The sequence below is a fragment of the Blennius ocellaris genome, assembly GCF_963422515.1.
Source record: "Blennius ocellaris genome assembly, chromosome: 7".
In the NCBI taxonomy this organism is placed as follows: Eukaryota; Metazoa; Chordata; class Actinopteri; order Blenniiformes; family Blenniidae; genus Blennius; species Blennius ocellaris.
In genome coordinates, this window is record NC_137656.1 from 9,516,138 (window position 1) to 9,530,890 (window position 14,753).

The 14,753-nt window shown below is 42.8% G+C and overlaps 1 protein-coding gene across 1 annotated transcript; it reads left to right on the plus strand.

Moving 5' to 3' along the window:
* Window positions 1–2,422: 2,422 nt before the first annotated feature.
* On the plus strand, window positions 2,423–11,693 carry letm2 (leucine zipper-EF-hand containing transmembrane protein 2). Its single transcript, XM_080498805.1, has 11 exons — window positions 2,423–2,670; window positions 3,358–3,426; window positions 5,612–6,128; window positions 8,058–8,201; window positions 9,094–9,237; window positions 9,382–9,585; window positions 9,701–9,820; window positions 9,942–10,061; window positions 10,499–10,600; window positions 10,850–10,918; window positions 11,606–11,693. The coding sequence occupies exons 2-11, from the start codon at window positions 3,380–3,382 to the stop codon at window positions 11,660–11,662; spliced, it is 1,524 nt and encodes a 507-aa protein (XP_080354931.1). The 5' UTR covers window positions 2,423–2,670; window positions 3,358–3,379; the 3' UTR covers window positions 11,663–11,693.
* The last annotated feature ends 3,060 nt before the right edge of the window (window positions 11,694–14,753 follow it).

The window sequence follows — 14,753 nt, forward strand, 5'->3', positions numbered from 1 at the left end:
GTGATAATAATCTGTAGCTTCCCTCTTCTTCCTCCGCTTCAACAAAAGCGCTGCTCCAGTGATGAGGTCCGCTCGGTCTCTTCTCCAGCTCAGCGCCAAAGCTCGCACAGATGCGGGCTGCTGCGGGGTCAGCGGGCAGAGGCACTCCGGGATGTGTAGTTCACTTCTCGGGGCGCATAGTTCCACAAGGAGGAGGGAGAGAAGACGAGGAGGAAGAAGAAGAAGAAACAAGGAGGAAGAGCTGGGGGCATTAAACGCAGCAGCAAGCTTCAAAAGTCACGCCTACACTGTGAAAGTGGAGGAGGAAATGGTGATCGTGTTCATAATCCCAACACCGTGTAAAAAAAAAAAAAAAGATTTAAAATGTGAAAGTATACACCGAGGTATTTGTAAACCATCTAATTATATTAAATAAGTATTTTGATTATTATTTTTTTTTTTGTATGAGCGAACACAACGCCAAACAGAGGCGGTCGTTACGTTTGCACCACGGTTTCTGATTGGTCCATGAACGCATCCTCGCCTGATCTGCAGCCGAGAGGAGGTGAAAATGAAAGACATCTCACTCCAACTCTGTTTCTGCAGACTGTCGTCCACAGTCACCCTAACACAGGTCCACGGAGGCTTGATTTAATGTTTGCACTGTACCTGCAGTATTGTGTCACCTGTAAGCGTTTGTTTTTTTTCGCTCTCGCTTATTGCATACCCCTCTCGAACCAATAATGTGAAAAAAATAAGAATTGGATCGGTGTGAGGATTCACAGCGGTGTAGTGGTTAGTATTCTTACCCTATACAGTATAAGCAGATCTGGCCATCAAAAGGTCTGGGGGCCAAAAGTGACCTTTGGGATTTGGTTTACCGGCCCTCAAGGTGTCACTTGAAAATTGTTAATCAAATTAAAGCTTCTGTTTATTATGCATGTATAGTACTATTACATTTAAATGGTCTATATTTTACAGTTTATTGACCATCCATGCTTTATTGATGGCTACATGATATCTCACACCTTAGCTCGCAGAACTAACAATGTTTACCTTGTAAATTTGTTAGTTCACAGTGAATAAAGTATTTTCTTAAACTTGTTTAGTGAGCTCAAGATTTTGAAAAAAAAAATTGAATCACACTTACAAGACAAAGACTGAGAAAAAGTGACGCACCTCAACAGTAGTGCAGAAAAATTGTGATAAAAACTGCTTTTTATTGAGCGATAACTTTCTTATTGAGCAAAATTGAAGTCAGCTTATGTTTATTTTATGTTTATAGCCAGAATCGACTCCTTGCCTGGAACTGATTCAGATATGACATTGCTGTGTGATGACCGCTCACCACAGCCAATAGTGTAATAGTGAAAATGTGGATGCCATTAAAAGGTTACATATTCAGCAATGGCACTAACTATATACCTGTACTTATTAATTGTGCAACAGGTGGATTACATCTATAGAGCAGGTTCCACCCTGGAAAGATTCACAGGAAGAACACAGATATTTTCACACCTGCAGGCCATTCAGAGACACCAAAATACTTTTTATAATAATATAATAATAATGTTTTTCTGGACTTTGGAAAGAAGCTAGAGTACCTGGAGAAACTCCACTTACACACGTGCTCCAAACCGAAAGGCTGCTTGTTTGGTTTTTTGTGTGTCTTTATTTGTTATGACGTAGCCAATCAATCAAAAAACCTGTCAAACAAGTTTACCTACGGGTACTAATAAAGTAACCTTGACCCTTGAAATCTAGCATGGACAGAGTGGACAACATAAAAATTATTGGTGCTGTTTTCTTTGTGGATCAATAAAAATTACACAAAAGAAAAACAGTAGACGAGAGAGCATGGATTCAAACCAGTTAATTTCTCCCCACAAGGTGACCATGACACCAAATATATTAATTATTTTAATATTTGCTTGGACATGATAATGAACCTTTTGAAGGATTGGTCTAATGCTACAATTCTTTCAAGGGTACAGGTGCAGCAGCAGAAGAAATCTGGAAGTCAGTATGATGCTTTTTTTCTGACATAGTTTCTTTTCACTTTAGAATTTCTGTTTTGAACAAGTGATGAATTAAATGGACGAACAGGTTTTTAATTGATTAGGACACATGATTCCATCTCAATTTATTCATCAATTTGAGATACGTCAAATTAATAAATGATACTCGAGGACAACAACCACAAAACAGAAGCCGTAGTTTACATTTCAGTAAAATATTGTGAATTTTAGCTGCCTGAATTTTAGCTGAGAGGGGCTGCCTGGGGTTGACGCCCACTCTCACGGCGCTGATGTTTTGTTTTTTGCAGCAAGGAGTGACTCATCGTCGCGCACGTAGACGATACTTGCTGGGTGTCTCCGCACACGCGCACGCACACAACACTCGCGCGTGTACGGAGAGCATGTGACCTTTCAGTGCGGCTGCCTGTCGAGGCTGCACACGCATACATACATACTCTCATCACGGTCCGCAGCTCCAACACGACGCGTCCAGCGCCGACCAGCCGCGTAAACCCACCCTAAATGGGTTTATCACAACACCAGCCGTTACCCTCGTCTCTTCCGTTTGCCTCAACCGACTGCTTTGGATGGATTATCTCGTTCACGTCTCACCGAGAAGCCTTACAACGCCCAGTCCACAGCGGCAGCCATAGCTCGGTCATTGACGCTGGAGGTGAGCGGGTTCGTCATCGGATGCCTGCCATTACAGTGAGCCTGCTAAGCTAGGCTAGGCTAAGCTAATATGCTAGGTTAGCAGAGGGCCTTAGGTTGTCATACTGCGTTTGGTTAAAACTCGCTGTATTTTAGAGAGTCTGTCAGTTTTCAGCCTCGCTGCATTTGCGTCGAGACGTTTATCGCCTTTTAAGATGGAATTGTGTTTGTCGCGTTTTGCTGTAACATCAGTGGAAAATTACCGAAACCTTGCGGGCGTCCCCTTTAAGTTTAGCGTCTAGCATCGTCGGCGTCATGGCCGTATTTATTCATCCACTTCAACTTCGATAGACGTGCTTGTGTAACACTTGAGCATTTTCTGTACGTTGATTGTGTTTGTATTGGGCAAAAAAAAAACAACCGACAGGAGCCGGTGTTGTTATGTAATAACGAGCTCGCGCCGCTGTTGTGCGCATGCTAATGTTAGCACACTGTCATTGTAGCCGGCTCACCTGCCAAACATACTGCCGGTCTTATCAGGACATCTGTTCGGGACGTTGTGTGAATAATCAAGACTCACAAGTCTGCTGCTTTCTTGTGTCGCTTCGCAGTCGAGCCGCCGCTGCAAGAGGCGACGGCAGGTTGACCATATCGAGCAGTTTGTAACCGGACTCCTGACCACTGTGCTCGGTGTGTGTGTGTTTCACAGAAAACTGCATCCAGCTTCTGCAATGGCAGTGTTCAGTCACCAGGTGCTCCTTGCCGTCACACGGTCCAGGTAAGTCAGAAGCATGTGGTCGCATTTGTTTCTGTCAATGTGGGGAAACGCAAGAGGGGAGAAGAGTTGGGAGTTTCCTCCTGGCAGGGTTTACCAGACGTCTCATAGCTGCTTCTGTTTACATGGAGTCAGTGGAGCTTATGACTCAGTCTCCAAACTCCTGTCCTGATTCATCAGTATAGAGGTAACCTAATTACTCCCTGTAAAGTCTGATCTAATTTACATAGAGTCGAACCAAACTTTACAGGACCTTTGATTTTCTTTAGATTAGCAAGGTACAATTGTTCTTATGTGCAGCCTGGAACTGCAAGGTTATAATCCATTAAGACCCGCAGCAACACAATACAGCTGTTTAGAGTGGCTTTTGTTTTAAACACTCCTGCATAAAGTGAAACAATCTTGCATCCGGCTCTGAAAGGAAAGGAGCACTGATGTAAACAAACATTAAGGGGTTTGCGCAAATGTTAGTTTATCAATTAATTTCAAAACAATGGTTAAATATATCCAAAGTTGTTGCTTAGTAATAATAAAAAACATCTATGAAAGTGTTGGGGCTCAGATGTGTCCGCCAACAAATTGTGACTGTTTCTGTTGTTAAGGATAAACATAAATGATTTTCAAAGTCGACTCTCACATCATGTTGCGTGTTCAGCTGCAGGCGGTGTTTAAGGTGAGGAAGAGTTAATAGATCAGTTGCTACATTGCAGTTTATTCATTTGACATCAGACATGAAGTGAAACAGAAATCGGTATCTATTTGGTAACAAGGTCTCCTACAAGCTTGACAAACAGAAGCTTGACAGATGACGATGTGGCGTCACGATGATCCACTGAATATTCTTGGATTGAAAGGGAGCACAGATTTGTTTCTCAGAAGTGTTTACCTAACAAGAGTGTGAACATGTGCTGCTGTGACTAACAGTTTTTCAGTCACCCTTTTGGCTGCTCTGCTCTTCAAACACACAATCGAAATCAGTCTGGAATATATCAGTTCTATTTTGGGCAGATTTGATCCAAACAGTATTTTTTTTCTTAGTTTTTAGTGAGGAAATAAATGACACCACCGTTTTTTTCCACTTCTAGTTAATTATTTCCCCTGACATATGGTTTTGTTTGACACACTGATGCTCACTGAAGAAAGATGTTACTTTACGTACTCAGCTGGGTAATCATTAAGCCGACATTGGAACATGTTACATAAACGTATATCGGGGTACTTTAAAGCTGCTGATCTTGCAGCCAGTGAGGACACTGTTTGATAATAAGAAAGACAACAATGTAATAAAAACGGTGCACTTAGTTACCTCAGTTATTGGTGAAATGACTAATTCCCAGGTTGTTGGGATCGCCTGTCCTTCAAACTTCAGGCGTGTCCAACCTCAGCAAGAGAGCGCAGGAACTCCGTCAAACACTCAATGAGAAGGAGAATAAACTTGGAAAAGGCAACAAGTGAGCAAATAGCAAGAATAGTGCTGCCCAGTGAGGTTATGAACTGCAATGAACATCACAAGCATTTTCACAATATAGTTTAATTTTTGTTTTTTGATACTTGAATTTTAATGAAACATCTTTGCAAAATAACACAAGGGAGGTTCAGCACAGGAACATTAATTATTATTTTGTTGATGTAAACATCTTTCTTTAACCTCACGAGGAAGGTTGATCTTTACCTCTCATGATTTTCAAGGTTGGTTTGCTTGTAGCCGTTTAGGAATAATTGCTTTTTTTGCTGCTATTGTTGGTATTTTCAGGAGATGTCTGTCATTTTCTCTTATTCCTCCCGGTAGGTCGCCCAAATTAAAGGATTTAAATGCCAGTCCAGTTTGCTTTGTCCGACAATATGTTTCATAATTTTCCATCTGTTTTCCCAAAAGAATACAGAGAATACTGTGGGGCATACATTTTCACACATATTCTCCACCTATTGGTTTGATATTTTCTCCTTTGTCCCATTTTTGAAAATGACTGGATGGAATTTTGATTGGGACCCAGTAGTATCGGCAAAATTGTAATCTTTCTATTAGTTCTTGCGCTGAGGTTCAGGAGTCATGTTGTCTATTTGCCAAAGTCTTCAAGTTTTTCTAGCGTCAGTCAGTCATTAGTACTCTGAGTGAAGCAAATACCAGGTAGTTGATTGTTTGTTGAGACCAGTCAATTTATTACATTTTGTTTTCTCTGGTCAACAGGGGATCGTATCTGTTATCCAAAAGACACGGCTGCTCGTCCTTGTCTTCTAAAGCCTATCTCCACATAGACCCTCCCCGGCACGTCTCCGCTCCGTTCCCACTCAGGCACTCTCGATATGGCCACGCCCACTGCTTCCGCAGCCACGCCCTCGACCGCGGCCCCGCCTCCAACCTGCTCGCCCGACCTCTCCACGGCTCCGGCGTTTGGCTCCAGGAGGACACGAAGGCCTCGCCGGCTCCCGTCCAGGACGCTTCCCCGGGAGCTAAAAAGGACTCTGTGGTCGCCGCGGCTCCTCCGGCTCCACCTGCAGCCGCCGCCGCCGCCCCGGCACCCACCGCTGTTTCTTCTCACCAGGAGAAGGCCATTGTGAAAAAGGCTCTGTATCAGAGGATTGTGGATGAATTGAAGCATTATTATAATGGCTTCCGGTTACTTGGCATCGACATCAACATCGCGGGCAGGATGGTGTGGAGGCTGCTGCACGGACAGCTGCTCACGCGCAGGGAGAGGAGACGGGTAAGAGACGATAAACACACAATGCTGCATAAATCTGTTCACTCGTTGTTAAACGGATGCATGTAAGGTTGCAGGTCTCTAGTGTTTTGTTTTTGTTCTGTATAAATTCAACTGTGCTGAAGGTATCAGACGGTATATATTGATTTGTCTGTCTTCTGGTGGGAATTGAGGTGGACGTCTTTATAGATGCTTCATAGTTTAATACATTCATGCCAGTTTAATTTAGCAATTCATCATAACATTACCATTAAGGTTCCTCCAGGGGCTTAGCAATATGCACGCTACCAAACACCGTCAGCCTTTTGACCTCTGATTAATATCTGCGTCCAGCAATAGAGGGATGAGTGAAGATTTATTGTTTCTAAAACATGTTGCAAACAGAAACCACAAAGCAGAATATCATGTAAACAATGGAATTTTAGATGAGACACACAATAGCATCTTGTTTAAATAATTCATAACTAATTCTTGAGTTTATTTACTAAAAGTTTGACCTAAAAAAATCCAAAACATCTTCTTGTTAGGTCCACATGATATAAAAAGTGCTTCAATCTGCCTATAATTATAACTTTTAAATGCTGATACTCTACTTTGTTTCACAAAGTGTGTGTAATGGTAGTGAAAACATGCCCTTTAATTAAGATCAGATAAACAAGTTTCACATTATACTGTGTTTCATTAAGATGGTAAATTAAATAAGTATCCATCCACATTTCCTCCATCACTTTGTTCTTCTGTTTTCTTAACAGACGTATTTCATAACCTGAAGGTTTCATAGACTATTTCGCACCTTGAACTGTCAATAAAGAATGTGAACGTTTTGTCCCTGATGTAACTGACGCGAGGAACAATAAACAGGTACAATAAACGATTGCACCAGCACTGTGTGGACCAACAACTGGTTTTATGATGGCAGGAGCTCCAAACAGAACGTCCACTGAACACTGAGCGGATATAATCCCCAGTGAATTTAACTTTAATCGTTCACACTAAACCCTGCTGGGAAATGTGACCAGTTCTTGAGTTGGTTTGTGTGACCTGCTTTTTTTTTTTTTCAATTGAGCAGTGATTGTTACACTGCTGCACGTTGGTATTTAACTAACTAAAAACATGACATTAAAGGCATCATGTCTGCACAAGTTGGAAAAAAAAAAGAAAATTGTATATTTTTAGGTTTAAGATTTCTGTTTTTAACATAATATTAGGTAAATGTATCTGTAGAGGAACTCCCCGAATGTAAATTCAGCATATTATTTAAGATGTTTAGTAATTAAAAGTAAACTTTAAGTGGATAAATTAGAGAAATGAGATATAAAATACTCAGCTTTCTATATTGCGAGAGGGTTTTTTTTCCCCTTGGCTGACTTTCTATCTAAAAACAGCAGATAAACATCATCTTATCTCAGTTCTAGCTCTTGTATGTTCCTCTATTTTTAACTCTCGTTGGGTCGACTTGCATTGATCGCGGCCGATGTCTAAGTTTATTGATGCTTGCTGAGCAGCTTTTACGACTGATTAATGTGACGTCGTCTTGATAGTAGTGAAACGGGAAGACGGTCAGTTACAAGGTATTTTTTTGGGGGGAGAAACCAATGCAGTGGATGTGTGACAATCTGGTCGTGTGTCAGCGCCTATCAGCATATAGCAATGGCTGCGGTGGATCAGTGAGAAAGGACACGCTGTCACCGCATGTCTCTCTGACCGATCGTCGTCCACACTGACAGGCAGACGCAGGGGCTCAAGCTGCTGCACATGCCATGGTAAAACTATATTTGGACCATTTTAGAAGCGGACCTGCAAGCACGTGTAACAGAGCTCACAGGGAGACGTATCACGTTCACGGCCTGAATGTTCAATACACCTTCGACACGGGAGACACCGACTGTCCACTTTTTATGACGTCGGCACTGTCGAACTCTGTGATTTCAGCTGATGAGGACATGTGCCGACCTCTTCCGCCTGGTGCCCTTCATGGTGTTCATCATCGTCCCGTTCATGGAGTTCCTGCTTCCCGTCTTCCTCAAACTCTTCCCCGAGATGCTGCCCTCCACCTTTGAGACGGAGACCAAGAAGGCATGTGTTCATGTACACACAGACAGAGACGTGTACACACACACACACACACACACACCCTGCCGCCCGAGTCACCTTGTGACAGGGTTCATGCTGGTTACGTAACGTTTTCAGATAGAGCTGCTTCACTGGAAACTTGAGGAAACTTTACTCTCTGCTTATTGTTTGTACTTTCTCAAACATATAGACGTACATTCACACAGGTGCAATAATCGATTTTAGTGTTGTTTCAGTTTGAAATATCTTCTCATCAAGACAAGCTTACGATAATGAAGAAGTTCACCACCACATGAGACACCTTGTTTATTACATGTGTGGCTAGTAGGAGGCTGACGTGACGCCAAGCTCTGTTACTTTTGATAAAAGAAGTGTAACGTTTCTGTGCCGGTATATCGGTTCTTTTACCCTCCCTGCTTGTTCAGCGAAATGGCGGACTGATTCACTGATGTGCTCTTGTTTTCCCGTATTGCACAGAAGTTTCCCGCTTCAGGAAATGTGACTTAACATGAGAAAAAAAACAAGAAGTGCACCCGGTGCCTTGGAGTCGTAGAATAAAGGCTCTTTTTGTTACGAGAGGATCATAGATTTGTTTCCTCTTTTTAGGATATGAAAAGATCAGTTTCTTATTGAATGTGTATTGTGGCTATCAAGCTGTATAAATGGGAAAAAAAATGTGTTTTGTAGCCCGATATGTTTACGTGAGAAAACCAAATATCCCCACCAGCAAGACTGGAAATTCAACGACTATTTATCTACAGAAATACTGTTGCACATTTAAAAAAAAAAAAAAAAAAAAAGAATGTTGCTGATCTAAGAGCAGTCAGTGTTTCTGTGTCTGGTTATGAAGTCTATTTTCAAAAGTGTCCCTAACCCCGCCGTCTTCGTCGTGCAGGAGGAGAAGCAGAAGAAAGGTTTGGCTGCAAAGCTTGAGCTGGCCAAGTTTCTCCAAGAGACCATCGCTGAAATGGCCCGACGGAACAAAGCGAAGGCTCAGACGGAGGACGAGACGCAGCGCTTCTCCACCTACGTGCAGCAGGTGAGTTGGTGAACGGGAGCACACAATTTATCCAGCACACCGAGTACGTCTTTATTTTTTTTATTTTTTTTTTGAAAAGTGGCAAATCTGGCAAATATTTTACCACCTAATATTTTACCGTGCGACTGTCTTGTCTGTCCTCAGGTCCGGGGCACAGGAGAGCAGCCCACCACGAAGGACATCGTCCGGTTTTCGAAGCTATTTGAGGACGAGTTGACGCTGGAGCACCTGGAGCGCCCCCAGCTGGTGGCTCTGTGCAAACTGCTGGAGCTGCAGCCCATCGGCACCAACAACCTGCTGCGTTTCCAGCTCATGCTGCAGCTCAGAACCATCAAGTCAGACGACGAGGTGAGGGCGGGGACCTCGCGGCGTTTGCGTCGCGCCACACGTTCCGTGCCCGCTCGGCAGTTTTTTTTGTTGTTGTTGGGGTTTTTCTTTAACTCCACTCTGCACTTCTTCACAGATGATCGCAGCAGAGGGAGTCCCCGCTATGAGCGTGTCTGAGCTGCAGGCTGCGTGTCGCAGTCGCGGGATGCGGTCTCTGGGTCTCACCACCGATCAGCTACGTCAGCAGCTTCAGCAGGTAAGAGCGGCGACAAACACGTTTTCCTTGATTCTCAGCAGCTAAAGAGATTTGATGACCTTGTGCTTGGAAAGTGGCAAACCCTCCTGTGTCTCTGCTCTGAACGTTCTCCTCCACACAGTGGCTGGACTTGCACCTGAAGGAGAACGTGCCGCCGTCCCTGCTGCTCCTCTCAAGAGCCATGTACCTCACAGACCTCAAACCCAAACCTCCCGTCATCCCGCCAGTGCCCAAACTCGAGGTCCGACCTTCACGCCTCACTTTAATTCTCTCCACTGTACACATCCTTAAATGTCCAGATCCGTTAAAAAAAAGAAGAAAAAAAAGAACAAGCTGCAGCGATTAACATTCCAGCTGGTAACAAGCTGCTTTGCAGGTCACTGACATTTGGTTCAGTCTTTGCTCTCGTGGTGAAAACTGACTGTTTCGTAACCTTTTAATTTCAGGATCTGCCATCATTTACTTTCAATATACTGTATAGTCGTTTACATTTGCAATACATTTCTATATAAAACCATTCAATAAAAAGGGATACTGATGCCTTTTTCTCTGTCCAAGTGAAGTAACAATAAACAAAAAACACATTGTTATTGACACAGATTCGGCAACCGAACAGGAAATTACCCAGAGGAGGAGATGTGGTTTTCTTATATTCGATGTTTGTTGTGTTTGTCGCAGAAAGCTGCAGCTCCATCCCCAGCGGAGAATACAGGAGCGAATGCACCCTCAGTCAGTACAGACATGTTAAAGGACCCTGCACTCATCCTCAAAGACAGACCGGTCAGTGAACGCATGAAAAACGGTGGTTATATTGGGGCGATTTTACAACATTTATGAGGCATATATCAACTTTTCAAAGCCTTCATTGGATCAAACTATTACTGTAAATTACAATCAGTTGCCTCATCTTTGCACAAGTTCGGATAAAGAATTACAGTTGTTTGCCTAACTTTTTTTAATATGGTAGTAATGGTTGAAAGCCCGTAAATGAAATGAAAGCCATTGTGTTTTTTTCTTTGTGGGTTTCAGGTGGAGGAGATAAGAGATAAAGCTCCGGTGGTGTCAGACAAACCTCTGACTCCTGCTGAAGTCCTTCAGGTGAGTGTACATTGTGCTCGGACCTGCAGCGGCCGCACAAACCAGAATGCGGTCGGATGCCAGGCAGGAATTTATAATCCAGTTAGTTCCTCCTGCTTTGATCACCTCCACATGACATGCCTAATCTTCCCCTGTGGGACAGAGCTGCACTTCTGGTCGGACTGCTCTCCCGTGGGACAGAAAGTCCACATGCAATAGTGAACGATGCAGTATTTGCGTGAAGTTCCGAATATATCAGTTTCCTCCCTCATCAGTTCATTTCCACTGTGGTCTGAGCAGTTTTGAGGTCCAAAATGTAGCATCTTGTCAGGCCAGCAGGCATATTATGTTGACGAAGCAATTCTTTTACATTTACTCCATAATAACACGATAAAGTTAATGACAATCTCTGAAGATGTAATTTAATATTTGTACTCCACATTGACGTAAGTGTAGTTTGTGGACTTGTGAAAACTGACAATCCAACACTTCCGTTGCTTTAAACTGCGAATAATCACACAAACAGCTTCACTGTTGTTCATGTAGAATATCAACAAACATGAGCTTGTCTTGAAAATGTCTCGTGAGTTTTATGCCTCCAGTTCTGATCCCGTTTGTCACAAGTGGTTTTTGCCCATCAGCAAGTCTGTCATCACCTCTTAGTGCACATGATGGAGACTAATTCATCCTCTGTGATCTCATTCTCAGGCTAAAGCAGCAACAGAAGTGACCCAGAAGAGCAAGATGAGTGCCAACGGTGTGTGAAGAGGAGCTGGGAGGGGGTCTGGGGGGGTGGGGGTGGGACTCACACGGCTCTATGCCCTGAGGGGAGAGAGAGGGGGGGGGGGTGACTCAGCACAGCCAAGCGATGGCCTGCGGCTCTGTACTGCCCCCGCGAAAGCTCCACACGAAAACCTTCCGTCTCTCGTGGAGGAGCCCGTCTCTCCCGCCGTTAACTTTTCAGGAAAGTTTCTGTTGCCGTCTGTGCTCCCATCGTCTCACCCCCCCCGGCGCTCACGCTCGTACACTCCCGACCTCTGGAACTCTGCTGACATTTCACCTGACCCGCAGCCCAGAACCGGTCCTCATTCTCCTCATTGTCCTCCTGTACATTTGTAAATACCATGTAAATGTTTGTCTGTCCTACGACCCAGAAAACAGCAGCTTTGTACAGTTTCCTATGCAAAGGCCAGATTCTTCTCCCCCCCCTCTCAGCGGTTTAATTTAGTTTTATTTGCAAACGTTTTAAACTCGTGCAGGATATGAGCAAAGTCGCCCACTTTTCAGAAACACTGGACTTTTTGGTTCAGCCGCCCCTCCTTCATTTTTTTAAATTTGTTTTATTTCTGACCCAGCAAGCTTCACTGCTCAGTTTCCCAGCCAATCACTGATAGATGACACATCCTGACCTGTCGGACTCGTGTGGATCAGCAGGTTTTGGAACAGCTCCACCTCTCGAGTGTTCTGAGCACAGCTTTGCTGCCGTTGTAATTATTGAATGAAGGCTGGCGCATTAGTCTGACCAGATTCACTCCTTCGGTGCAGAAGTGGCTTTTCAACTGCAGTCGATCTCCAGTCGAAATCCACTGAGAGGATAAAGTTGTAAAGAAAGAATATCAGATTTTATTTGCATATAATAAAATGTATGTACTGTATTTTAACACTATGATGCTAAAATGTCTTTAAGCTGAAACGAGAAAATACTTGATGTTACCCATATAGATATACCAATTAATATGGAGGAGAGATTTAAGCCACAAATGAGATTAATTTTATTATTTGTGGCAAAAAAAAAAAAAAAGAAAAGAAATGTGTAGTGTTACAACCCATTCTTACAGAAATAACATCCTAAAAGTGGAAATTGGAAAGTTAAACACACGGACACGCCCATGCAAGTGTTTTAAGATGGTTAAAAGTGTATCCCTGCCGTTCCCATTTCTTCAATTTGGAGTGAGTGTCTCCACACCGATACTGCTCTCTCTGCCGTTTATCCGTAGACACCTGCCAGAAGTGGATGCCATACATGAAAGGATGCTTTTTAAAGAGGACGGTGGAGATTTGTGCTATTGGTTTTACATATGTGCCTAAGGTTGAAGGGCAATTCTTTGTTTTGTTTTTTTTTTTTTCTTTCATGAGAAGACATATTTTTGGAATTCTACCACATTGGTTTGTTCTTTGATTTTAAAGCGCCTGGTTGCACCTTTTCTCTGTAGTGGAATGTCTCCTCTTCTCCCCCCCCCCACCCCATTTGATCCAAATGAATCCCTTTATTTACAGTCACCTGGGTTGATATTGTTGGATAAATCCTCTTTTTAATCAGCTCGACGCTTGTGGTGTGAAGGAGATAAGCAAAATAAATCCCCCCCCCCAAAAAAAGTTCTAGCTTCTTTTGCAGTGGAGCACAAATTGGATTTTTATTAGATGTAAACTGGTTTGTGACAATTATATAAAAAAAAAAAAAAAATGGTTAAAAGTGTCCGAGCAATGATGCTGCAGGAGAACAATGTGTTACAGGGTCCCGTTCATCACTCCATCCTGCTGAGATTAGAAACCTTTCAGCCGTCAATATTCGGCAGCTTCGGTGTCTGACCTGCTGAGAAAAGCGGTCATGTGACTTACTGACCTGAGGAGTGAGAAGGTTTTGATAAACTGGTACTGTATAATGAAAAGATTGCACAGCATAAACATAATAGACGAAGCTACGTTGTTATCTCGCCTGCGGCACTTGGAGAATAAAGGTTTCCTGGGCAGGATGTCTTGTCATGTCCCAGATAATCTCAAGTGTTCCATCACTTCCAAATCAACAGCATCTCAGACCACCAGGTGCTCCGGAAAGTCTCCAAACGGTTTTTACTCTCTGCCCTCATGTACAAGTTTATTTGCACTGCTGTCCGGGTGGATTTGACCCGTCTTTAAACTCCCGCGCCGCTCTGCCACGGCCATTGAGTTTCACGGGTGATGACAGTTAGTTCAGATCATTAAAACGACGGAACCCTTTTACCTTCGTCTCCTGTCTCTTTTTGTCAACATTGGTCGTGAAAAGCGAATCAAGTTTATGCATTAAAAATTCATTCATGATAAAAAGCACTTTATCACATTAAGGAAGTCAAAGTAGACACTATGTGAATCATAGAGCAGCTCTTTTTTTTTTTCTCACTAAATGAAGCTTGAGATGAGTGGTGTGACAGTAGAGGACCCCTGAAAGGAGTGGCTCAAAGAAAAGGATGGCTTTTGTGGCCAGCAGATGGCGCCATCAGTCACATATAACATAAATCCAATGTACCGGTACTGAAAATCCAGTGAACAAAATGACCTCTAAAATCTTTAAACCGAGTTTTACACTTGCACGCTTTATCCACTCAGTCCATTACATATAATTAGAATTTCCGGATGATTTGAGAAAATGTCCAGTGTTTATGCGAGACAAAATGTAATTGAGAGGCCCGAGGACGGCGAATAACCTCATACAGGTTTACTACTATATTTGCTTAATAATTAGGAGGGTCAGTTCTACATACTTCCAATTATAAAACACTTTGAATGGTACTTTGTCATTTTGACAATGATATACTTTTTAAATAATTGAAAGTTATTTCTATGAGATTTGTCAAAGCGGAAACAACTTTATGCTTCATACGCAGCTAATTACAGAAATATCTACTCACAGTTTTTGGGTGAAAATAACTGAAATGAAAACCGCGACACACATGAATATAAAAAGTGACATGGCAGTTGCTATTATTGTCTTTTTGACGAGTTAAAGGTTAATTGTGGCTCAGTGGGAATTGGATATCTGATCCTTCCCAATCATAATCACATGGGCTGATAAAAATAACCTTTGTATATATCAGAATAA

Excerpts from the sequence above, each read along its gene's own strand:
- letm2 (XM_080498805.1), top strand. The coding sequence starts at position 3,380 with ATGGCAGTGTTCAGTCACCAGGTGCTCCTTGCCGTCACACGGTCCAG. Across the intron at positions 10,062-10,498 it reads CGCCAGTGCCCAAACTCGAG|AAAGCTGCAGCTCCATCCCC; the intron begins GTCCGACCTTCA and ends TGTTTGTCGCAG. Across the intron at positions 10,919-11,605 it reads CTCCTGCTGAAGTCCTTCAG|GCTAAAGCAGCAACAGAAGT; the intron begins GTGAGTGTACAT and ends TCTCATTCTCAG.